At 33.1% G+C, this 27,057-nt stretch overlaps 3 protein-coding genes across 3 annotated transcripts; 1 reads left to right on the forward strand and 2 right to left on the reverse strand.

The window, feature by feature from the left end:
• Positions 1–1,147: 1,147 nt before the first annotated feature.
• On the reverse strand, positions 1,148–1,657 carry LOC142162443 (uncharacterized). Its single transcript, XM_075218797.1, has one exon. The coding sequence runs from the start codon at positions 1,655–1,657 to the stop codon at positions 1,148–1,150; it is 510 nt and encodes a 169-aa protein (XP_075074898.1).
• Positions 1,658–2,760: 1,103 nt separating this feature from the next.
• Positions 2,761–7,838, reverse strand: LOC107774986 (uncharacterized). Its single transcript, XM_016594647.2, has 10 exons — positions 7,772–7,838; positions 7,327–7,373; positions 6,513–6,590; positions 6,027–6,051; positions 5,902–5,934; positions 5,669–5,790; positions 5,454–5,584; positions 4,154–4,374; positions 3,108–3,367; positions 2,761–2,968 (listed from the first exon to the last, which is right to left on the reverse strand). Exons 2-10 carry the CDS (start codon positions 7,327–7,329, stop codon positions 2,885–2,887), a joined length of 957 nt encoding a protein of 318 aa, XP_016450133.2. The 5' UTR covers positions 7,330–7,373; positions 7,772–7,838; the 3' UTR covers positions 2,761–2,884.
• An 8,413-nt stretch (positions 7,839–16,251) lies between these two features.
• LOC107774987 (V-type proton ATPase 16 kDa proteolipid subunit) lies at positions 16,252–20,117 on the forward strand. Its single transcript, XM_016594648.2, has 3 exons — positions 16,252–16,524; positions 16,600–16,885; positions 19,636–20,117. The coding sequence occupies exons 1-3, from the start codon at positions 16,446–16,448 to the stop codon at positions 19,766–19,768; spliced, it is 498 nt and encodes a 165-aa protein (XP_016450134.1). The 5' UTR covers positions 16,252–16,445; the 3' UTR covers positions 19,769–20,117.
• Positions 20,118–27,057: the final 6,940 nt, after the last annotated feature.

Here is a 27,057-nt window from a genome sequence, read left to right on the forward strand (position 1 = left end):
TTGTTTGGATGGTTGTTACAAATCGTTTTATAATGTATTGTATTGTATTATATTGTATTGTACTGTATTGTTTGATAAATATAATATTTGGATAGATTGTATCATTTGTTGTTGTTTCATGATATCATGCACCAACAATATGAAGAATAAACTTGCAATATTATAAAGAAAATTATGATACTTTAAATTTATTATATAAAAAGGTAAGGTAATGATAAAATAAAATTATTTAATAATAATGAAAGGTGAGATGAGAGAAAAAGACAAGATAATGACGCAACCACACCAAATTGGTCGTTACATAAAGTGGCACATTTTGTCGTTATGTAACGATAGATTTAACGATACGATACAATAAAATTTAAGTAACAACTAAAACAAATATCGTATTTAAAGTAACAATACAATATAATATACTAACAATCATCCAAACAAGCTGTTAATATAACTGTTACAATAAACATTCAATTTCTAATACTTCAAAAATTACATTACAACAACAATAACAACATACCCAGTATTATCCCACACCGTTGAGTCTGGGGAGGGTAGTGTGTACGCATACTTTATCCCTACCTTGTGAGAATAGAGAGGTTGTTTCCAATAAACCCTCGGCTCAGGAAAGCATAAGCATCATATTAATAAAAATATAGACAAGAAGGAACAATACTAAAAAGCCATATAAAAACAAAATAAAAATATAAGATAGTAAGGTGATCAACAATGAAAGAAAACAATGGTTAGTCCTAAAAATCTACTACCAATATAAATTGTCAATCTTACTCTTATGAACATTCTAGACTTCAAAAATTTACATTAAGAAAGTAATTTATTTATTTTTTTGAATTTTGTACTATTAAAGGTGGCATGTGAAATGTTAGAATTGAAGAGTTATTAAATATTAAAAAAAAAATCCTTTTAAAACAACTTCTTCTTTTTTTATAAAAGGTAAGATACGTAAATTTAAACAGAGGAAATATCAATTTTCAATGCATGTATTTGAAAAACAAATTTCACTCGACTTTTTTCTTTTATTGGTTGTAATACGAACTTTTCATTCATTAACTAATATTATTACATAGAGTAGGAGATCCATCGGCCTCAGGCATTGGTGCTGCCACCATATTGTCTACATTAGTAGTGCAAGTTACAAAAGGATTCCAATTTCCACCAACTTAGAAAATATAGTAGTAGATACTGTTCTAGATTTTGTGCATCCAATTTTATCATCATGGATTGCTTTCAAAAGAGCGTTGGGAGGTTGTTCCAATACAAATAGTTGACTACTGCCTAACTGCTTGGATCCCTGGGTGGCCAAAAAATGAGCAACTTTATTTCCCTCCCTGAAGTTATGCCGGATCAGCGGATTCTGCAGTTTCTTCAGTAATGACCTGCACTCAAACACCAAGTTAAAACAAATTGAACAAGTATCATTTTCGAGTAAACAAAATATGTCTGTTGCATCAGTTTCAATTTCCACATTAACAATTTTTTTGTCAGAGGCAAGTTGTAGGTCAGTTTTGAGAGCTAAGAGTTTCACGTAGGTTGGGGTGTAGGCTATGGCTGATTTGTAGTATCCCAAAATCCAACACCCATGGCTATTTCTGAAAATTCCACCAATGCCACCTTTTTTTATATTTTCCTTTGAAAGCCCCATCGATGTAAATTTTATAAAAGAATTTTTTTTGGGGGTTGTTGGGGGGAGCCATTTGATAGAGATGGTGGTAGTGGGAGGTTGAAGTTTGGGGAGTTGGTACAATACTTAAATTCTTTGCAGCAGCCGATTATCACATCAAGCGGTAGTTGGTTGCATTTATTGTTAAAAGAGTTATTATTTCTATTAAGCCACAAGTTCCAGATAGCAAATGGAAAGAAAATATCTCAAGACCCACTGATCCAATGCTATGTTGGAATTCTTTAGAATAGTGAGCCAGTGATCAGAGTTGCTGTGAAAGGGAAGAAAATTGACTCGTGCATCGCTCCAAAATTTGATAGCTATGGGGCATTCAAAGAAGACATGAATTATTGTTTCCTCCGCTCCTTTGCATATAGAACAGAGGGTGTCAATATTGAGTCCAATTTTATGTAAGTAACTTTGGGTAGGGATACGATAATTGGAACATTGTCAAAAGAAGTATTTGATTTTATGGAGTGTGTTAAGTTTCCATATCCATTGGAACTTAAAACTATTGGAATATGGCGACGAGATAAGTTTGTATATAGAGCTACTTGAAAAGACACCGTTTCACTCGACTAAATAACAAAGTATCTTTTAGAAAATATTATTTTCTAAAAATATTGTTTCTTGAAAAATGACTTGTGACATACCAAGCATGGGTGGCTCTAAATTGAAACCAAATTCACTACATCTGTTTGTAAAATATACAAATCAAACCAGGGCAAATTACATAGAGTCCATTTTTCCACGGTTTTATTGGTTTTTCGGATTCTTTTTCTTCTCACACAACATACATAGAAAAAAAGGGTTTAAAAGAAAAGAAATTACGTGTTGTACGCTAAAATTTTCTGGAAACGGTTACTAGTGCATATCAGAATGTTCCTTTCAAGTACTAATGCAAAAGTATTAAAAATTTTACGAAATTCATCTTATCTCACTTGAAAAAATATATTATTCGGTAATAATAAGCTTAGATATAAGAAAATAAATAATAACTATGATTAATGCGGTGATCAAAAGGCAATTAGAGTGTCTGAACAAATTACTCCATGCTTTATAAGAGAGCCTACGACAGCCAACCGTTTTCAAGATTACTCCTAATTTTTATAGATTATATAATAAGTTAAACATAATTCAGATATTTGGCTGGCAAAAGAAATGGTTAATACATAGAAGGTAAATAGACAGAACGTCATTATATCACAATTAACCCCTCAAAGAATACTTTTTCCCAGAGAAAGCATGAAACTTGGGTTCTTCTTTCTTTTCAGGTTCCTCTTTCACGGGTTCCTGCATATGGAAAGGAGCATTAAGAGAGTGAGATACAATAGAAACCGAGGTATAAACAGTCGAATTTGTATTAGCATGGAAAAGGAAAAGAGAGAAGAAATAAAGATTATGAATATTAGCATGTATAGAGATATAAAACCTTTTGTTTTTCAGGAGCGCGATTTGCGTTTGAGCCAAATACAAGCTTCCCCTGTGACTGACGACTAGAAGTTTGAGAGCTTGCAGCAGCAGCAGCAGCAGACTTCCCACTACCATTAGTAACATTGGTTCGCTTGTCTGAGGATCCAGAAGCGGCCAAAGGTGGAGGTTGCTGTTTTAATGGTTTCCCATCCAAACGTCTCGCTTCACCAGTAAAAGGGTTGAATTTTGGCTCTTCTGGTTCGGCTGCAGCCTCTTGACCTGCATGAGCGAAAAATCATTAAGCTACCAGAACAAAGTTCAGACATAGCAAGGTTTACGGTAATCTACAGGAATAAGCAATTACAGTTGAAAAGCTAACTCCTAGAACTGCAACATACCGGCCAAATAACAATTGGCCCAACAATATCTATCACCAGACATCCCAACATGGAAGTATCAAAAAGTCAACGCACTTCCAAGGGCACCAAGCTCCCTTTTGTTAACCACACAGATGTACAGATAAAATGAACTTAAAACTGTAGAAAGGCAATCGCAATAGCCATGAAACTCTGGTCATATTAAGAATTTGTTGTTGGTCTCTACAACCATACTAGATATTGCCTCCGTCTCAACTAGCTGCTGTTATTTGAATAGTATAAGATAAAATAGTTTGAATAGGTGTCAGGAGTTGATTAACAGTATTTCCAGAAGAACAATTAAATATGTCTGAAATATGGAGTTCTCCGCTGACAGGTATTACAGCATGATCAACTAATATAAGCAATAATATGTGGTGCTTCTTGAGGATGGAGAAAATTAATTTCAGTAAATTTGTCTTGGAGGGAGAAGTATCAAATAATATTTAGTTCAAGTGTCAAAGGTTGAGGGACTTGTAATTTAGGTCACAGGTCAAGCCCTGCGGCATGCGAACTAAGCCTGGTATTTAAGTGGAGAAGGGTAAAGATGCGGGCCCATATCCCCGAGTTTCAAAGGCTGTGGTTGGCCCTATTGACCCTAGGCGGATTTCTCGGTCATCAAAGAAAAAAAACATTGAAGAATATGCACCTACTGCTGGAGCCTTGCTTGGATGAGAAGGAACCACTCTTTCAGGTTCTTTATAATCAAGAGGGGGAGCAAAGTCTACTTCGCAGTCTGTCTCAATGATACTTATTCCATTCGAAGGTTTTGTCTCCACAATATCTATGTAATACTTTTTGTTGTTGTAAGCCACCATAATACTATCTCCTGTCGTTAAGCAGGAAAAGTTTCTGAGTGTCGTCTCCAAGCTGCATCAGTGAGGAAAGAAGTCAAACGTCAAAGCATCCATCAGTATGTGGATATTTCGTAAATGAGAGTAAACTAATAAGCAACTGAACAAACAAGCTTTGGTTATACCAGTTAGCAGATGTAATTCTCCTTAGGCTAAAAATTTTAAAAATGAAAATAAATTATACTTGTCAATTATTTCACCTAACTATGCCTAGTATTCAAGCAGGAAACATACAAATACTAGAGCAATTAGAATAAAGGGCAAGACTCTATGGATTAGGACATGCGGAAGTCAAATCTGTGCATATTCATAAATGGAACACAAAGTCAATTATTATTCATGTTTTATACCTCTATAAAATATCATTTCAATTCCACATTTACTCGTAGAAGGAGATATGTCAACCATTAGCACATATCATTATCTCAATTTAAAAGAACAACGAAAAAGCTAATGCGGAAAGTATTTGAACAATAAGAACTCCTTGCTTAGATCTTTGTGCTTCTTACCTAAGCCCTTTCTCTCTACTTAGCTACATGTCAAACATAATTATTTCAATCCTGGACAACAAAATGTTTCCCTTTCGCCGACGACACTCCTTTGGTGCTTCTAGCTCTACAAGGAAGAATTTACCTCATAAACAAATAAACAATCTCACAAAAAGTTAATCCAGCAACAAAGAGGTGAAATTGCTCTATGTTCTTATACATCCATGTACTGAAGCAATATCACTTCAAAGTTGACTCAGCTTTTTTAACTGGTTAAGACTTAAGAGAAATGACTAGTGCACCAACAATAGACTTTCAATCTCTAATGTTCCATATGGTGAGTAGTTACGGTGTACACCAACAATAAAGTGCCAATCCGATTGAATTAGTCTCGTGATCTCTCCTAAATGATTTAACTCAAAATTGTCCTTAAGTTCCACTTAACTCAGGAACATGGATTTGGTCTATTTTTACCACATCCCACTCTCCTATTTTGAAGACCATTATCTCCTATTCGCTTGTTTCATAATTTGATACATTTTAATATTTTATTATTACTAAAATGGAATTGAACCGCAGAAAAGTAACAGAAGTTCAGTAAACTCACATGGCCTTTGGGTTCGAAATATCCAAAAAATCCTTTGTGTGCGGTTGCAACTTGACATATTTCCCCTTAGGAAGTGTTACATTTTTCACTGTAACAATATCTCCTTCTTGTAGGAATAAATTTTGCATCATCTACAAGGCCCATACCTTAATGATTTTACGCACAACAGTTAAGCTGAACTGAAGAAAATAAGATTACACAGAAGTAACTCGTACCCAGTATGGCATATATATCATGCCCTCTTCTGCAATGAACTCCAAAACTCCACAGTGAGAAACCCGCTCTGCGGCAGCGTTTCGAAGCTCAAACAACATTGGGTAATCAATGTGAAGTGATGCTGCAAAATTACGTTCAATGTTGAATACAGGTGAAGAAAAGGACAATCTGCCAACTGTTAAAGGTGCAAAATCTAAATAACTAATAATGCCAAGATACAAAACAAACTGACCTAGACGATCAAGAGCAGAGGGAGGCATTATAACTGGAAAAAAAAAAAGCAATATAAGACTCAGAGATAGAATCACCTATCGCAGATTTTTTATTAAAAAAAAAAAAGGTATAGGCATTACTTACTTTTGTCTCCATTTTCTAACTGTGGCTGCAAAGTGTGAAACAAACGGAATCAGGATTGAAGCAAAAGTAACAGAAAATAAATACCAACGAAAACAATTTGAAAAGGTGACACATGAGACAAACATCTGAAGTACAAGTTTATTACACATATAAGATCCATCTTCCGCAGCATATATATGTATATAGGTATTAAAAAAAGAGAGCTCTTTCGACGTACAACTACAGCAAAAAGAACTGCTAGATAGTTAAATCCAACCCCCTCCTTCCCCTTATCACAAAAAATTCCATGCCCTCCTCCACCCTACCCCCTTCTCTTGAACAACAAAAAATGTACATGACGCAACCTTGGGAAATAAGATGTAATGAGACTTTTGTGAGAATGACAATCTGATGGAAGTCAAAGGAACAAGAAGGATTTTGTGAAACCTTCACAGACAATTACCACAGTAGATTAGAGTAGTAAAGGAATTAAAAAAACCTTCCAACCTTATCAATGAATGATACAGGATAACACCGGTACGTCTGTTCGAATGATCTTCCATGATATCCATATCCATCAAAAAACTGCAGATCACAAACCAAAAAGTACAATAATGACAAAGGAAGATAACACAAACAACGTAGACGTCAATAAAGTCAATCACAGATTTGTGAAGGTTACAACACAGAATTAAATAATATCAAACAAAGAACCGCTGCCATCAACAAAGAAGGTGCTCCTCTGAAGGTAGAAGCACCGAATGATTGGCTTTGTTTCGAGAAGCTTATGGGAAACAAAGTCGGTTTAGCCAATTCCAATTAAAAGATTTACCCTCTCAATATTATGTTTCTTTAAAAGAAATTCTGCTCTGTTGCAGATGTACAAACTTTTATCACTTAATGGTACTCAACCTATTAACTACTGCAGTGGCCAACTCTCCTCCTCCTTTCTCGGAATTTAACAAAAGGAGGAAATGTGCCCCTACTGATGACATTCTATTCATAAGTTTAGTGCTACCAATGCTAGCACTCAGTGAGCTCTTGTTAAATTAAGAAACCCCAAGTAATATAAGTTCAGTCAGAATCCAGTTCCATCTTTTACTCAAGAGAAGAATATTACGAAAACAGCCTAGCTTCTTGCAAACGTGCAAAAGTAAGGTTGCATACAATAAATCCAATATGGTCTAGCCCTTTTTATTATTCTTAAAACAATGCCAACTAAGTTATATCTAAAAAAAATTAGTACAACCATGGGGTTATATACATCAAAGAAGCAGTAATACTATTGCTGCATATTAACGGCGGAGAACAGAAAATTTACCATGATTGCTATCTCCGAATCACCTGAACTCAACTGTCTCAGCTAACCTAAAAGAACGGCAAAAAAAAGGATATTATAAAAATATATATCCTTTTCAAAACAATGGCTGATCATTAGAAGAATCAGGATTCAGGATATGCTTTACTAGTAATTCAGATTATTTTCAGAAATTTTGGAACACAGTCACAAGTTCGAGCCTTTATCACATGAGAAGCAAATAAGAAAAGATATTAACTCGTAAAAATTACAGAGAACGGTGATATTAAAGTAGAACGTTTCTATAATCAAAGGAAGCAAATATAGCATTAATCCAATTCACCAAAATTTATGTGTTTACACTTAAGGATCATTAAAAAAAAAAAAAAAAAAAAAAAGGCTAAGGCTTGTTGTCAAATTAAGAAGCAAACAGAACAGGAAAAATTATGAGAGGAAAAGAGAAACATACAATTTGATTCCTTTACAGAGAGGGAGAGAGAATGTGAGGAGTTCGTGCAGAGTGAGAAAGAGCTTATATGGGTCTCGTTTGTTTAGCCGACCCGCTAAAAGGAATTTGGGCTTGGGCCAATCTCTGGGCCATGAAACAAATTTGATTCACAAATTCATAGCTACACTCCTACTCGGAAAAGGAAATTGGATTTTTTCTCCCGTACAATATTTGAAACTTATTTACTAAAGTTGTCCTAATTTTGTATATTACCCACCCTAAAGAAAGATTACTTACAAATTATATACAGTCCATTATTAATGCCTTAAATTAGGGGATTTAGTTACATCCTTTTTATTTTGTTCTATCCTCTCCTCTTTCCTCACTGTCGCCTTTCTCATCAGTTTTTCTTTCTTTCTTCATCACTCTCTCTCCCTCGCCGTCTTTCTCTCTCAATAAGGTAAGCCTAAAAGTTGTCTTACGACAATCAACCTATTGAAGTAACCTCTAGTTTGTCACTGTCCTTTTTCTCTTTTACATTGTTACCCACTAAGTATGGAACTTTAACAGTGCGGGAATGTTATTGAATTCAAACTTGTGACACTTCAGTTTGTATCGTGCTCTCTTGAAAATCAGATTATCCTGCAGTTTGATAGTCTTTTTCTAGAGATGAATTCAGCACCTTGTAAGAAGATCGTAGGAATTGAAGATTCGAACACTAATCTATCATAAAGTTTTGAATTCGAATTTGGGTTTTCAATAATCATTATTTGTTTGAATTGAGTGTTGTTGCAAACAATTGTGAATATTGTTTGAAGTTTATATCTCAATTTTGAGAGTGTTTGGTGAAGATTAGACTTGGTTTTGGCTGAATTTCAGATTAAAATTCGAAGAAGAAGAAGAACACATGACATACAATATACTTACGAAATTGTCGTAAAGTTGTAGTATAATTGTATTTAAATTGTATTGTGTTAATTATATATATATTTTATTTGGATATTGTATAAAAGTTGAAAAATAGATGTATAATGTATGAATCGTCGTATAAAATTTGTATTTAAGTTATCAATACTATCTTTTTACATAAAGTTGTTGATATATATTAAAATTTGTCCAAAGATTTTACGAGGTTAATAATTATCGTGTGGGGCCAGTAAAATATTCTCCTTCACTAGATTGGTTAATTTACCCAATACACTAATCTATCACAAATTAACGAAACCTATTTAAATCAGCACTAAAATGGATACATCGTACTTACAATTAATATTATACAATTTGATGGTACAACAACATACAACTTTAAAAATAAACTTCGTACAAATTTAATAAAAATTGATATATCTATAACAACATACAAACTAAAAATAAATTTCATACAACTAATTATATAGTATACACTTATTTACAACTCATCTACAACGTTTATACATTAGTTTACCTAGTTAAAATATATCTACAATATCATACAACTTAAATGCAACTTTCATACAAATTTTATACAATATGTCTTTTGTATATTTTGTATATGAGTTGTATGGAATTTGGGGGAAAGTTGTAGTACCATATCACTGCTCGTTTTGACAGAGTTTCCCCGAAATTTTTTAATAACACTAACTCGATTTCGTCGTCTTCCAAGTCATTACCTTTGATGGTGCACGTGTTGGAGGTCACATGCTCATTTGGATTCGTGGTTCCGTTATATTTCGGAATATGGGGCATACGAAACTTCTTCGGGATTGGCTTCAGTGCGCGCTTGGAGGAAAAGGCTTTTGGACAAGGTGCTCCCGGGATTTGATCGACTCGGGAATTATATGTCTCTACCTTGTTGTCGTTTGCTTCAATTTTCTTTTCACCCGACTCCATTTATTTGATTAATGATTCGGGCATTTTCATTACTTTGGAGCTGACACTGGTATCAGTTTCACCCGCCCTTTCGGTGACCTGCTTATTTCTTCTGGTATTTTTCCGGGATGGTTCGGGCTCAACCATGCTAGGGGCGCGACTTTGATTTTGCAACGACGTTATCGGCACCTGTTGGGCCTGTAACATTTCGAAAATCACCAGTAGACTAACCTTCACCTTGGGGCGCCCCTCGACGAATGCTATTCTCAGGTTCGGTAGGTAGGTTGGCATCGATGTCACATGCGAGTTAACATCGACTGAATCTGCAACCGGGACTCCATCGGGATCAGCAAGGGGCACCTCATTGCTAGGTACCATATTGGTGTTTTCGCCATAATGGCCAGACTCAACATCAGCGTTCAAGTGAGCAGACCAAGAGTTTGACATTTTTTAGCTGATCTGAAATTAAAATCTTAAATAACAAGCATAAAATAGAGAGTGTTATGAAAATTTTGTATCAAACCATCACTATTATCCTTAACCCCCCGGTGGGCGCCAAACTATTTACCCTTAAATGGATAACAGTTGAATTTATACGCGATTTTAAAGATATGTATTGACTCAACACAAATGAACAAGAATGTTAGATAAACGAATTAAAGATAAAATAAATAACCAAACTAGTTGTGACGTTGAATCCATGCTCGAATCTAAGCTTAGCAGTTGCTCTGCCCCCGGTTCGGAGCCAAATGTGTATGAAGAGTTGTGATTAAAATAAGAACCTTTTAATAACTAGAAAGCAAAGAAATAAGTTTATATTGTCTTAATATGTGTGTTACAGTGTTGGTATTGAATAAAAACTACTCCTTTATGTAGTAGGAGAGTTTCACTTCTAGTATAATTCTAAGAAAGGTAAAAATCTTCTTTTTCATTAATCACTGATTTGCTGCTAATGCGGGTCGAGATCTGTGCCGTGATATCCGATAGGGTGCAGATATCGCGGCCCTCCGTTAGTCATGTGCAAGCGTTATCATGTTTTCCGAGATCTCGGAGCTCATTCCGGGTTCGAGGAAGTGTTGTCTTCTCGAGCACTCCTTTTGGGCCCCAGTACGAGAGGTCTCCAACTCCAAATCTGATCCCATGCGATCACGTCCTCGCTTCGTTTGTCCTACCGGGAAATCGGGGTATATGTTACCTTCAGTTTCACTCGTATGCAGATAGTCCCCTCATTTCTTAGAGAGTAGGTTTGCCGAAATGATGAGAGACGATAGATGAACCCCGACTCTTTCCTTCGTATGTTACAACCTAGACGACGAAGAAGCCGAAACGTTCCATTAGTCGCGTCGTTCTGACTTCGGACACGTGTCAACCATCAGCTAGTCACTTCTGAATGTGAAACATCGCGTAATGATTACATTTTGCTACTATAAAAGCTTTGACCTTTTGTACCTCTTCCACTTTGTAATCTTAGCTTTTATCTTCGAACTCCCTAAAAGCTTCCAACTTTTTTTTAAATCTTCATCTCTTTTACCTTTGATCTTCAAATCTTCGCAGTTGTATCAATGTGTAAATAATCTTTATACTTGTTGTGAAAGACTTTTATTGATACGACTAGAGTATGAGCCAGAGTACAAAGCATACCAAAAACAAATTTCATACTCTTTCCTTCCAAAGAGATGTAAAAAGTAGAACATTAAACAAATGAGATATTGAAATAAAATACGAGAACTTTTTTCCCATTGTTCAAGTGAACTCTGCCATGGGAACGAGTTGGTGGACAAGCGAAAGCGTCTCACCTTTATTTGTATTTACTTTAATTTAATCTACGTTAGTACTCTATTAAACTGAGGGCTTTTATATAATCAGAGTTCGACTAACCCCATACCCCTTTCAGCAAGGGTTGACGTGGTCTCCAAGAATCTTCTTCCGACCTCTGAGGTGGTCAGTCAAGTCCTCTAGCCTAGGGTAGTCAAAATAAAGGCAGGATCCTCTCGTCTTTTATTTCCCTTTTTTCTGAGAGAGATGTCGTCCTTCCAGCTCCTAATGAATTGAGTCCGCCATCTATTTCATAGTAATCACGAAAAGCAAGCCTTATGTGTCACAAGCAGGCACCACGGGTTCTTTACTTTTTGGTGGGGTGGAGGGCTTACGATGGGGGATACGAAAAGTTAGTGAGAAGCTTTTTAAAAGAAACCTGAACTCCGATTGAATTTCTATCAGCGGTAAATAATGAGTTGTTCGATATCAAAGTTTTAGAGTTAAAAGCGGATCTTCATGATCAACTTTTTAATCTCTTTCTCAATGGACCGGACAACGAATTTCTTCCGATTTTACGCGAATCCCCTTTTAGGGAATAAGGCGATTTGCAGCCATACCTTATATTTATGCCACCTTTTAACCTGTACCCTAATTTTAAAAACTATTGATTTCGCAGCCAACTAATAAAAAATCCGTAATAATATGACCATTATACCCCATCCAAAACAAAAAATCCCTTTTTTCATATGTTTTGGATAGCCAGATATATTCCATGGAAATAAAAGTTCTGTCCAGCGGAATCCGCCACTCTACTATCCCTCAAAGTTATATCCGCCCTCAATCCGATAGACCACTCCTTTCTGAAGTCGCTGATTGTGAAAATGTTTCAGTAATTGACATGGGTTGTGGAGATAGAAACCTTTTAGTTCATCAATTTGGTATTTAAGAAGTATACCAAATGGGAGGAATCTGATCAAGAGGATTATATAAGTTAGTGAGCACCTGTATTTCCATCTAATACTTTCAACGTTCGAATCATATAGAAAGTCAGTTAAAACTTCAACTCTAAGAAGGCTGAAGTTTGTCAGTTACAAACAAAAACTTCATCTCTAGAGCTGAAATTCGCTCAGTTACAAACAAAAACTTCAGCTCTAGAGTTGAAGTTTGCCAGTTACAAACAAAAACTTCAGCTCCAGAGCTGAAATTCGCTCAGTTACAAACAAAAACTTCAGCTCTAGAGTTGAAGTTTGCCAGTTACAAACAAAAACTTCAGGTCTAGAGCTGAAGTTCGACAGTTACAAAACAAAAATTCACTAGTTACTAAAATAAAAACTTCAGCTCTAGAGCTGAAGATCGCCAGTTATAAAACAAAAACTTCAGCTCCTAAAGCTGAAGTTCACCAATTACAAAACAGAAACTTCAACTTTAGAACTGAAGTTCGCCAGTTACAAAACGGCTCGAAGTATATTTCGACACCGTGGGAACGTGCAATCACAGGTACAATCAATCATCAAAAAGATGAAGATTCTCTTTCTAATGAATTCTTCCATGCATGTTCACTATAAAAAGGTAATGGCAAAGGCTTTATAAGATCATACTTCTGTAGTGCTAGAAGAAAAGAAAATTTTGAAAGTGAATTTATTGGTGATGAAATTAACTTTTTCTCCCATTTTTGGTTCTGAAGAGTCCTAAAACGTGCTTAACGACTTTGCATTGTTCCTTGAAATAACATAGGTGTACTGTTAGCTTCCTTTGAGAAAAATTCAATTTTAACATAGAGAACTAGCGTATACTTGGAGAGAAAGTAGTCTTTTAATAAAAAAGGGCAAAATAGTTTTTTTAAAAGGCTTTTAACAAAAAAAATGGGTACAGTGCAAACAACAAACAAAGCGGACACAGGTTAAAAAGGGGCGCCCACCCCATGTAATTTTTACGACTCACGGTGAGCATAATAAAAAGGAGAAGTTACATATTTGACCGTTCAGATAAAAATAATTATATTATTTTTATATAGGAGATCATTTTCTCTATCAACCCCCCTCGAATAGACCTTTGGTTTACAATCTCTGTCTTAAAGATATTGTTACATCTGGTTCCATTTGTATAAATTTTTATAAATGTAATTTAATATATATATATATATATATATATATTATTATTATTATTATTATAAAAGCATGAATACAATATCGGTTTACAAAAATATCCTTATAATATTAAGCATAATAACTCATAATAAAAGGACATAACCGAAATTTTAGATATTAGCCTTATAATCCAATTAGGATATAATACTACACGTTAGGAATTCTACGTGATTATCTTTAGGAATTCTATTGGTATAATTACTTTCGGGGCATCTAAAAGGAATTTAAATTCATTAACGAGTTCTTCCCACATCAGGTCACGTTTAACTTCTTCTTTTTTCTTCCGTTTCTTTTTATTTATTTATTTGAGTATTAGTTACTAACAAATTAATTTCTTTTTTCGTATTAACATTTGATTATAAATTCGTGCTTAGGATGTCCAATTGTCCATAACGAGCATAGGTCTTCCAAAAAAAAAAAAAAAAAAAGAAGAAGATAGAAGCAACACCATCCTGTCAAAAAGTGAATACACTTGCCCACAAAAAGTAATTTATCTATCTATATTATTGTAAAAGTATGAATTTATGTCGGTTTACAAAAATAATTTTATAATATTAAGCATAATAACTCATAATAAAAGGACATAACCGGAATTTTATATATCAGTCTTATAATCCTATTAGTTTTAGGACATAATACTACACGTTAGGAATCCTACATGATTACTTTTAGAAATCCTAGTGTATATATATATATATATATATATATATATACATACATACGCGCTTTGCGCGTGAATTTTAATTTAATGAATATATAATTTTTAAAATTTTTCAACTATAATATTAAATAATATATTTGAGTTTTAAAATAAAAATTAAAGAAAGAAAGTAGACTATAATTACTTTAGATGTAAGTAGAAGTTAGTAATCTTTTTTATAATCAGGTTGACTTTATTTATAGAACAATCAACCACAATTTTAGTCTAAAAGATGTTTGTCACCTTCATTATTCTATAAATATTTCTTTATGATGTATTTTTGTTTAGTATAAAAGACGGTGTCATAAATTATATATAATAAAAATTTATTTTTTTGTGTAAAAATTAAGTGTGATTCATAAAAGATAATTGAATTGGATCGGGAATAAAAAAGCGTTAGCCTTAAAGATTTTGAAAGGAGTTATTTTTTTTAGTTTCCCATCCGATATCCGGTACCCCCATTGGAGCCCGACTATATTCGAATTCGCGCCGTGCATGGCCTCATTTGGGAGGGGGGAGCGCTCCCTACCAAAATTTTTTCATACCAAAGGCTCGAACTCAAGACCTCTAGTTAAGGAAAGGAGTTATTGCTAAGAAAGAAAACTTGAATATTAGTAGCAAAATTTCATATTGATGCGACATTAGTTTTTAGATATTTTTTTAAGCATAAACCCCTTTTTAACCCAAAGTATTAACCAGCATAGTCTTTTATCCTAAAAAATTGAATTATATGGTGTAAAGAAAAAGACTTAAACTGAAAATAACTCTTCCAAAATCCTATAAAAGATTAAAAACAAAATTAACAACAAACTAAACTAAGAAAAATTGCTAGAGGTTACAATAATATTCTATAAAACGAAAAAATAAAAAAGTTTAAGGGACTCACATGCTAAGGTGTAATTCATATCTCATTTGATGAGGAACAAAATAAATAATAATTTACCTCGATATACTTTGTTGTGTTAGTTTCAAAGGATCCAAAAGCTTCTACGATCTAGAATCGATAGCCTAAATTGGAAGAAAGAAAGCACAAAAGTTAGACAATACCAAGTTAAGAACATAAAAAAAAAATGATAAATAGAAGCAAAAGCACTAATAAGCAATAAAGGAGTTCGAATCACAATCAACGATTAAAACTTCAACAACCCTAATGAAAATATCAAACTTCTCATATGGCAAACTAAAAAGAACATAAAAGAGAATTCAAAGCAAGAGTTTTTTCAAGTTAAAACAACAACCAATAACGAAAGACAACAAGGTAAAAGACAACTAAATTGACTCTTAAAGTAATAACTAAATTTTTAACCAAGGCAGAAACTAAACCCTAATGTCATGAAAATTGGTACACATTTCTAATGCCCTTTAATAGGGATATCATCAATAATAAATTTTCTACTTATTCACTTGAGTGTTTTATTTTTGAACCCATCAAAAATTTGACTTTTCTTTTTATAGGGATATTAAATGTTTCCTACTTATTCTCCTTTTAAGTTCTATTTTCCCTTTTTAGCCTACGAAAATAACATTTTGTGATGGATATTAATTGAAGAAGTTGTTTTTCACTTATTCACTTTTTCTTTCTCCTTTTTTGGTCATACGGTAGTTTTATTTTTTCTTCCCAAAAATATTTTATTGATATTTACAGTTTTAGCCAGCTTAAAATGCACTTACACAGGGTAAAAAAGACGAACGATATTTCGCTAAGGGCCTTCGTGCTTTTAATATAGTTATATATATATATATATATATATATATATATATATATATATATATATATATATATATATATACATACATACATACATACATACATACATAACCGATTTAATTTAGACGATATATTTTGATTTGACACGAACTTTAAGAGAAAAAAAAAACTTTTGAATCATGTGGCCCTAAAAGTTTATAAGGGCAAAGAGTTTTGTGAGACCATGATATTTTTGTGGCTATAAAAGTTTCGCGAAATGTGTAAAATAAAAAGTGTATTATTTATTAAAGGGGCTATAATATTTTTCCCTATTAAAAAAGTTAAAACAGTGTGAAATCCCGGGGGAAAAAAAATCCCAAACCCAACTGCATCAGAACACGGAAGCCACGTGTATGAAGCTTGACTTTATTTATCAACCAGATTTCAATTATTAACTTGTAGAGCATAAAATCAGATCCATACACAAATACTCGATAAAACTCTCCTTGTATCTAAATCTAATCAACTTGTCAGATCCAAAATCCGATCGGAACAATGTCGTCGACATTCAGCGGCGATGAAACTGCTCCTTTCTTCGGCTTCCTCGGCGCCGCTGCGGCTCTGGTCTTCTCCTGTAAGTTCTCAAAAGATTCGCATCAAGTCGTAAAATACTTTAGATCTAATTGATATTTTGTCGAATATTTCGTAGGCATGGGAGCAGCGTACGGAACAGCAAAGAGCGGTGTAGGAGTGGCGTCTATGGGAGTGATGAGACCAGAGCTGGTGATGAAATCCATTGTTCCGGTGGTTATGGCTGGTGTGTTGGGTATTTATGGTTTGATTATTGCTGTTATTATCAGTACTGGTATTAATCCCAAAACGAAGTCGTATTACCTGTTTGATGGATATGCTCATCTCTCCTCTGGTCTCGCTTGTGGTCTTGCTGGACTTTCTGCTGGAATGGCTATTGGTATTGTTGGTGATGCCGGTGTTAGGTATTCATTCCTTTATTTTGTTTTATCCTTTTTTTGCTGCTTCATTGTCCAATTATTACTTCCATGCTAATGCCTGTTGACTTGAATCTGAGAGATTTTATGTTGTTGAGAATTAGGCGAAGTTGAGTATTTATCTTGTATTACTTGTTAAAATATGGTTAGGGTTCGGCTTTCTTGTTATCTCTTTTTATAGGTTCCAAAGGTTACAATGTTGTATCTTGATCGAGATACTTGCTATGTATGCTCATTAAGTTGTGATTTCTTTATAGGAAGATGTTGGTAGTATTAAAAAAATGTGAACTTTTGTTTCGAGCTAGTTAACCATGTGAATAGGAAGGCATCTTGGGTAACTTTTGTTAAGGTCAAACTTCATAGTTCTAGTGTATCATCTAAATTTGTCTGATCTTGGTTAGAAATAATTTTCTTGTTTACTTTTCAAAGTTATATCGGGAATTATGCAGCAGGACTAAGGTTAAGTGGCTTGAGTTATATGTCTAATGAAGGTTAGAATCAAAACCACAGATAATAAATGGGTTAGGTTGCAGTTAGCAAATTGTCGAGAACAGGTCAAACACTCTTATCAAAGTATTTATTGAGAAGTTCTGTTGTAATAGATTGTAAGCATTGCTTTTGGGACTACCAGCAACCTTACACACAAACATTAGTTAGATGTATGTAGTAGTACATTAGATGTTATCATTGAAGACAGTGTTCTTATAACTTTCAAATAATAAAATGAGCCATATGTAACTACAATGGCATCCCATATCATTTTTATATTTTGGTCTATCATTGATATCATTGTTAAGTCAAGTTAACATATTAAATTCTGTTCTCTCGCCAAAACAATCACCTAAAATGGGAAGACTGAGTGTTTATGATCTAGGAAAATTGATTTATTCTCTTTCTGAGTTGTCCAACAATTGTCTGCACTTTCATTAAATAAGAACTTCCGAATATAGTGCTATTTCAAAAAGTTTACAAACGTTTCACTTTTCATTCAATCAATCAATCAACTTTGAGTCTATTATGCTACGTACAGTATTTAGAGGATTCATTATCATTAGATTGATTTTACCCAGGCAGTTAACCTACAATAAGTCAATAACTCTTTTCCTTTATTTGGGCTTAGGATTGGATACGCTTCTATCTTACAGAACTTCTACCTTTTCAAAGCGTGGCCTTTATCTGTTCTTTTAAGCCATCTTCTTCTCTGACTACTATATAATTTTACCATCACCTTTAAACACTATATTCTGCCTCTTTTAGTTTTTCAATTTTGGCTTCAGCAAATACCAGTTTGTGTTTAGAGAATACTTGACATCACGTGGCAGTTGAAAGATTCAGATGATGATTGATCTTGCTTCTCTCTGTGTGTTTGCTCCTTTTGGCATGTATTTTGTGTTACAGAATTCTGTATCTTTGATAATCTTTGACTTGATTGTAATCATCTTGGATGAACATTCTTTCATATGTGTTTTCCATTTCATGTAATGTAAATGATTAAGTTGATATTTTATATGCTAATGAATAAGTTGAAACCTTAAAAAGAAGTCTAGAAGATGCGCAAAAGATAAAGGAATAACTTTTCTCCCTTTTGGTGATGTAAACTTTTGGAAGAAAACTGAGTTCTGTAATACCAACAGATCCTTTTTTGAAACTATGGGATTGCTCAGATATTTCTGTAGATTTTCTCAGTGCAAAGATTTTAAAAAGAAAAGGGGCAGGATTGGAACATATGGGACCAGTTTTTTGTTTCCTTAAGATAACAGGGAAGCTTATATCTTTTATAAGACTGGCTCCTCATTTTTTCTCATGTCAATGTGATTGGTGTTAGTGATATAGGTTTCTAATTTCTGGCCTCGATACAGAATATGGTTTTTAACAAGCCAAGACAATCTAGAAATCTTCTGCAATTATGCTCTTCTTTGCATTGTGTTATGCAGTTATTATGCTTGGACACGATGGGGTGTCTCCCATGATTTTGGTTAATTTCCCTCCTCTTACATAAATTGTTGCCTTTGGTTAGCCAAAAGGCCACTGATTCATTTCATTTGCCTTTTCCAATTCCAACCTGCTCTAAAGGAAAAGACTGTAACATGAATGTCACTAGATTGTATTTCTTATCTTATAAAAAGAAAAATAAATGACACTAGATTGAGCTCCATGATGTCCTGCAGAGAAGTCTTTCTCCTAATAAAGTGAGGGGAAGTAAAGGGAAAAATAAAAAGTATTCTTGCAGTTGAAGGTCAGCTGATAGTTAGTACCTATGGTGTCCTTCAAAGTGTTTGTTATTTTAGCAATGGGTTTTCCTGACGTGGAATCTGCGTTTGATGGAAGACTGATCCAGAAAATGTAATTTGTAGTCTTGATAATGCTGCAGCATGTTAGTATATTTCAACATACTTTAGGTCGTCCATCCATGATGCCTTTGTTTTCCTCTCTGATTTCTTTGCCATATATCTTTACGTTCTGTCAGACACATTTTGCTTGATTATCATTCTCAATAATTGTCTGGCTTCTTTAAGTGGCGAAGCCAAACTGTGCAAGGTCCACAGTTGCCTTTTCTTAGAGCGTCTCATTTTTGTTGGAAGAAATTAAGCAACCAGCGAGTCATTGTTAGGGCTACTGCATCTTAATTATTGTATTTACTATTCTCTTCTGTTTACGTCATTGGCGCTATTATTGCATTGTGTCATGTTGATTGCATTTTATTGCTAATGTACTCAACAATATTTATATTTTTACAGGGCTAATGCACAACAGCCAAAGCTTTTTGTTGGGATGATCCTCATTCTCATTTTTGCTGAAGCTTTGGCTCTTTATGGGCTTATTGTTGGAATTATATTGTCTTCACGAGCTGGGCAGTCCAGAGCAGAGTGAAGTTGGCTTATTAATGCTATTCTTACTATGATGTATGTGAGACTCAGTAAACGCCGGCAAAACTTGATCCTTGCTAAAGTCGAAAAGCTATCTATGTCTATGTTTGTTATTCATGATGGCACTGCTATGTGCTGTTTGTAGAAGTAGGATTGAGTATTTATTTAATAATAACTTAAGAAGTTTTTGTATTTGATCACTATTTGTTGTATCTTGCAGTTTTCTATTTTTGAACGGCGTTGTGCATGTAATGATTTTTTGCTATAATTTGTTATGGCCCCGTGCAACATGTATGACATTCCGCTTAAATATTTCTCTGAATAACAAACTCTATTGGGTGATGCTACTTGAAGATGCAGACATGGTTCATGTATTATTTAGTTAGTTTTAGAACTATCTTGTGCTGCACAAAGGTAATCTTATGGTCACTATTTCTTTTTTAACTCATATCTTGTAGTCACTATTATCTGCTCTGATCCTCTGGCGATTAGAACTGGATCTCTTCTTCTTTATAAATTTGTTTTGTTTGGGGTTGTGGTCGGGGTTATGAAATTGATACACTACCAGAACTACGGTTGTACGCGTCCTGCATATATCATTGGCTTCGTTTGGGCTCATTTCATTTTAATGTTCAATAATTTATATTTAAGACAAATTTAGGTTTCTCTTACACTACAAGTTAAGGTTCTATAAAACCAAGATGCAATCATAAGGTAAAATCTTCGATCAAGATGCAGCAGGTCTGATATTGAGTGGAATAAATGTCGGGGAAACTTATGCTGCTTAAATGTAACAGGTATTTTCGATATCTCTGAAATATGACATGGTGTTAATCATCTGTTTATGCAGTGGCGGATCCAGGATTTATAGGTCGTGGGTGCTTCATTGATTTTAATTTAAATTCTAGATGGCCAAGCATAGTCATAGTGGGTGCTCATGATCAATTAGTGAAGTTTTTAGGTATTATATATAAATATATTATATAATTTGGCCAAAGCCAATGGGTGCTTCAGCACCCATATGTCCAAAGGTGTATCCGCCACTGTGTTTATAGCAAGAGAATGGTATTAACAAGTGAACAATTATGTGACTCGCGACCCTGATATTTTTTTTCTTCCTGATAACAATATTGTTCGCGCCATAAGTAATTTCGCCGGATACCTGCTATTACGGGAAAAACTCATCTAATATTTTCACAGAGATCTGGACCTTAGACTTCATGGTCTCAACCCTCCTCATAAATCGCTATACTTTCTTCTCTACCTTTTGTTTTAATATTAACATATGCTTCTGTTTTTACACTTAGATCTTGAAAGAATTTTCTGGTGCGTAATTCTGTAGTCTGCTATAAGGGCTCAATTTTCTTCTTCAACTGATCTTAGTTCTCTTGGTCAAATATTTTTGGAGGGTCCTTTCCTGAGCTATAATATATTCTCGAGCTACCAAGCTCCTAATATCCTTTTTTGCATCTGAAATCTTTGTGATAGAGATTTTCCAAGGAATTCTGGAATTCCTCTATGAAACGTTATTCTGAACAAGACTAGAGAAGAAAAAAAGGGAAAAAGAAAAACTGAAGTCGTAAATATTTTTTATCTACTTAGTGTAAAGCATAAATCCACCAAAATTGAGAAACACCCGATTCCTTCGATTTCTTTTATTCCAATCTGTAATACCAACACCAAAAACTTCATCCAAAGGATAATATCAAACTTCTTGATTTTAAAAAAATCACTTATTATATAAAATATACAATACCACTTCTTCTCTTTAATATTGATACATTTCGGCTTATTTTCGAGCTCTAATTTTAAAATATGCGAGAATCATACTATTGTTAAGATGTCTTATTTCATATGTAAAATAATAACAAGCTTTACCATTTGATTTCGTGATCTTACATCATGCGTTTAATTGCCAACCAGAAAAAAAAAGTTTTCCCTTTTTAAATGCAAATACCTTATCCTGTTTTGCATTTCTAATTGTGCAGAATATTTTTTTAATTGAGTAGATAAGATAGAGTAGTAAATTAAGGCATGTTTCAAGAATTTTAATTATTAATATATGTTTTTGTGCGCATATGTGCTATCTGGATTTATGTTGTATGTATTGAGCGCATATAAAGATTTTTTATATTGTTAGTGTATCCTAACTTGAGATAAATAGTTATTATTTTTACCAATACCAATTAATATTTTATGGTAAAAAATGAATATGCAATTATCTTAGTGACTTGACTGTTTTAATACATTTAAACTGTCAGTGCAAGAAAATTAAACTCCTATCCTATATAAAAATCTAAGGAATGGCCCAACAATATTTTTATATTCTATATTTAGAGAATTTTACACCCTATAGAAAACCTTAGTACCCTATTTATCTTAAATAAATACCATTTTAAAATATTACATCCTATAAATATCTTTTATCCTTTATAGCAAAATATCTAATTATAGTTACATCCTACATTTAAGGCACCATATATGCTAAATAATATTTTTCTCTCCCCTTTTTAGTATTTTCTCTCACATAATCACCATATAACTCCTAAACACATTCTCTCTCTTTTACATTGTGAAATATGCAATGTATTCAACTGTATTTTTGTTTGCAACTGTTCAATTTTTCAGTAAGTTTTCAAATGTATTCATATGTATTCAGCTTACTTATTTTTTATGTCATGTGTGTGGTATCTAGTTTTTAATATGTATTTAGCCTTGTTACTGTATTTGGTCTTTTGTAAGTGTTTGTAGTTGTATTGATATGTATTCAAAACTGATTTGCTATGAAATATGCAATTCTGTAAGTGTTTGCTCTGTTTTTTGCTTCTTTTCACGAAAAAAGGTAGAAGATTATTTTGCTTTCTTTGAGCAGATTAATGTGTACTCGTATTATTTCTTTGAGTTAAATTAGGAGACTATCATGTGAATTTATTTCCTTCCGTTTTTAACAAGTTTAACTTCCCAGAATTTGCGCAAAAATGTTACTGTATTTTATTTGTATTCAGCTTGAATACAGATAAATACAGATACCCATTAGCTGGAGTTCCCGTTTTTACGCCTATTTTTTTGGTTGTATTAATGAATACAACTGCTTAAATACATGAAATACATTGTATAAAAACATAAAAGGTATTTATAACAAGTAATATAGCAAAGGGTATCTATAAATGACTAATTAGGGCTAAAAGATGGTACTTTATGAAAAATTCTCTTCTATTTATGATCTTTATGGGAAACTTAAAGAGATGATGATGTTTTTTCAAAGGAGGATTAGGTCAGGCATGGCCCATAAAGAGTGACCTAAATAAATTAGGTCTTGATTGAAATGCAATTTGTCACATTTGCAAAAGAGGTTCAATTGTTTAATACCATTGTTCCCTTTTTCTTGTGCTTTCTACGTAATTAATTAAGGTTTTAATTCACAATTACTTGTATAATAATAACCTTAGAAAACGATATGCTACCATAGAGGATATATTAAAATAGTGTATATGACATTATTAAAATAGACTTTTTTGTAATGTCATCAATTCATTAGCTCATCTTTGGAAAAGTTTCAAAAAAACTATCTTATTTTTTGGCTATGTTGAAGGACTTCCACACATCTACACAATGACCTAACATGCTTACTCTTACAAAATTTCGAGAGACAATTTATTTAATTTGCTATTTATGTTTATAGATATTGTGTATCTCTTTTGTTATCTTAAAATTTTGAATACAAGAGGATGATATTCTGACGTTATCTTATTAGCCAATAAAAGAAAAAAGCAATTAAAAAGTGAAAGATTAAAGGTTTAGTGAGATCATCTTAGTATTTTCTTTGGGGTGGGGACTTGACATATAGAAAAAGGAACAGAAAAGATTGATTAAAATTTAAGGTGCAAATTTAAAACTAAACTATTTCTAAGATCTATAAAGATAATTGCTGCTGTTATAGGTAAAATTTTACTATAGACGGGTAAAATATAATATAAAAAATTAATTCAAAAAAAGAATAAGATTTTTATAATAAATGATGTTATATAGGTTGGCAATTATAAAGAGGTCAGATTGTATCCTAATTTTTAAAAATATTTTATTCAAGGAAGTAAAGTTTATATATTATTTTGCTTTACTGTCTACATTTCTGGCTTTAGCCTACCTATTGGAAAACTAATTCAAAGTTGTAATAGGAAACCTTAGTTATTTAGGATTTGATTTATTTAATTCATATCTAAATAGGATTTGCAGTTAGAACAAAAATATAGGAATAGACTTTCCTGTTTCAAATATGTTTCATACTATTATAAATAGGGGTATTGATAGCTTATTTTATGTGTGGAGGAAACAAAAAATTATAGATATCGATCAGAGATTTATATTAAATAAATTTTCCTTCATATTGGTATCAGAGCTTCTAAGGTTTCTTATAGTAGAAGTGTTAGAAAAATATTGTCAAGATAATTTCTTTGAATTTATATTTATTTTTTTCTTTTAGAAAAAAATATTTTTTGTTATAGTTTCTATTAGGAGTATTTGGAGAGGACATGATATTTTGACTGATTAATAAAATTTTACGTCTGATTACGAATCTCGTAGAACTTATTTTCAAATATGAAGTAACAATATAAATTTAGCATAGTATGATCATAATTAAGAGATTTAATATTTAATTAATAATTTGTTAATTTTATGAATTTTCATTGGCAGAGAGCTCAAAATTGCTCATTTAATCATAGTTAAAGATTATATGTGCTTAACCAAATATTACAAGGTTAAAACAAGAATATGTGACATTTGAAGAATTGCAGATGTATACCAAAAAAAATGGAGGAAAAGGAGTAGCAGACTAATGAAAATTGAAGCGTACGTATCCTAAGACATTTCTAAAACTTTAACATGATTAAGTATATATTACTCCCTCGGTTTTAATTAGTATAATAATTTGACTCGGCACAAAATTTATGAAAAAAAAGATAATTTGGTCAGAGGCGGACCTACGTTGCATGTAAAGGGGTCACGAGACTCCGTTAGCCTCGGCAAAAATCTTGTGTATATATATGTTATATATATCGGTGCATATATATAGGACCTCTTAAATATCTTAGTTGTGCCCCCAGACAATTGTGTTGGGCGCTTAAATTCCCTTGTTTGATGGCAGGGGCGGATTTAGAGGGGCGCAAGGGTGTTCACCCGAACCCACATCGCCGGAAAATTATACTATATATATAAGGCAAAATCTGATTTTAACCTCTATATATTATGTTTTGAATTCCTTTCACACAACCCAAAAACATGGCTTAGTGGTCAAGGGGGATTCAAAATCATTATTATAAGGTCATTGGTTCAATTCTCATTAGCTATAATCTCTTTAAATTTTTTAACTTATTCCTTTTTTGAACCCCTTTAGCAAAAGTTCTGGCTCCGCCACTGTTTGCTGGATGATCCAATCTCATCTTCATCGTTTTTAGTTCATTGAATACGACGTACTTACTTTATACTTAATAACAAATTGTTTTATTTTTTCTTTATTCTTTTAAATTCAATTATAGTTTAATTCTAACTTCTAATACATAATAGTCAACTTAATTTATTTATTTTTTAAAATTCATCCTTTAAAATTAAAAGTTTCAAATTGCAACTTATCATTCCACAAATAGAAAAATACAAAACCTTATGCCACAACCTTCATCATCATTCACTTTGACTCCGACTCGGGCAATGGTAACTAATAGTTTAAGACTCTTCTTTAATTTTTTTACTATTAACATACCCTTAATCTTGATTTCTTTAAAGTTTGAACACACTTTTGATCACTGACCCATTTTTTTTTATTAAAAAAACTAGAAATTTTAAAGTGCGAACATGCTTAATAAAACATTTTCCCTTCCCATAGCACCCAATTTGCGAAGAAATCTCTCTTTGTTCGATGCTTTCTTTTCATTAGAACTTCCTTTTGTTTATACGTGGATGATAAATCATCATAATCATTAAGTTTTTAAAGAGTTGGACGCCGAATTTTATTGCTAGTGATTAGCATACAGTGGTGCCCCCGTCGTGCTCAAATCCTGGGTCAGTGATCAAAAGGGCCGAACCACAAGAGTCTATTATATGCAGTCTTACCAACATTTCTGTAAGAGTTTTTTTTCACGGCTCGAACCCGTAATTTTGAAAATTGTGATTTTAAAAGTTTAAAGGATAAAAGCATTTGTCTGGTCATCTTTCCTAACTATCTAAATATTCTCTAAAAATAATACCTCAAAATCGTTAAATTATATATATATATAAGTAAAATTACATAATTCTCAAAAATTATCTGCTCATTTCATTTAAAAGTTACTTTGGTGGGACGAACAGGGGACAAACACAGGTAAACCTGAAATTTAGTTTTAAATTAGGGCTAAATTATTAATTACGGTCATTTCTATAGAAACACATGAATTCACTAAGGGAACACATGTGTCCATCCGTATTCATCTATGTGTAGGCAATGTCTATTTAGTCGTCCAGGGAAAAGCTAGCAAAAAATATATTGAAAGGTTAATGCAATAACCTTACTTCCTTATACAAGTATAAACAATAATTTTCTTTTGTCTTGATTCTTGAGGTATTGGTATATTCTCTGATTTATTTTTGGAGTCTCTGTCCTACAATAATGTGGTAGCATGAAGCTGGTTTTGAACTTAATAAGTTGGTTTTCTCTGAGACTATCTTCCTTTAACTATGTCTTATAGCTCTTTATTGGCTCTTTTTTTTATGGACTATCTACATAAATTAACAAATTTATTCGCTCTTTAGATTCTTGTGTTTAACTAATTGATTAACAAATTAAAATAATAAATTAACAAATAAAGATACTAAGGGTTAGAGACAAGATTAAGGAGGTCTAGAGTTATGATTTCCCCAATTGTCGGAATTCTTCCCGCTATGTCTTCTATAATTTCGCCTAAGTATTCTCTACCGATCATGAGCACTCTTATTACTGTAAATCTCTCCCGAGTGATCACGACAATTTACTAGACGCACTCTCCCGAGCTGCGCTAGCTGGCTTTTGATACAGCTCACTTCAGATCGCACTCAAGGCTTCGTTATCCCTAATCCCGCCTTTAAACCCTCGATTATTGATCCCTCATATACTCTGGGAGTGGTGTTGTTCAATAATTACCTAAATATGAACTCTCTCCCGAGTTATGCATACTAAATAGACACAGCTAATTGAGAGCTCTTCAATTAACTACAATAAGAATGTAGTTGAACAAATAGAGATTATACTACGGCTCAATTATATAAAAACATAACAAGAATTTATCC

Source organism: Nicotiana tabacum, chromosome 7, assembly GCF_000715075.1.
Source record: "Nicotiana tabacum cultivar K326 chromosome 7, ASM71507v2, whole genome shotgun sequence".
NCBI lineage: Eukaryota > Viridiplantae > Streptophyta > Magnoliopsida > Solanales > Solanaceae > Nicotiana > Nicotiana tabacum.

Excerpts from the sequence above, each read along its gene's own strand:
- LOC142162443 (XM_075218797.1), bottom strand. The coding sequence starts at position 1,657 with ATGGGGCTTTCAAAGGAAAATATAAAAAAAGGTGGCATTGGTGGAATT.
- LOC107774986 (XM_016594647.2), bottom strand. Across the intron at positions 5,585-5,668 it reads TGATATATATGCCATACTGG|ATGATGCAAAATTTATTCCT; the intron begins GTACGAGTTACT and ends TGGGCCTTGTAG. Across the intron at positions 4,375-5,453 it reads ATTTCGAACCCAAAGGCCAT|CTTGGAGACGACACTCAGAA; the intron begins GTGAGTTTACTG and ends TCACTGATGCAG.
- LOC107774987 (XM_016594648.2), top strand. The coding sequence starts at position 16,446 with ATGTCGTCGACATTCAGCGGCGATGAAACTGCTCCTTTCTTCGGCTTC. Across the intron at positions 16,525-16,599 it reads TGCGGCTCTGGTCTTCTCCT|GCATGGGAGCAGCGTACGGA; the intron begins GTAAGTTCTCAA and ends AATATTTCGTAG. Across the intron at positions 16,886-19,635 it reads GTTGGTGATGCCGGTGTTAG|GGCTAATGCACAACAGCCAA; the intron begins GTATTCATTCCT and ends ATATTTTTACAG.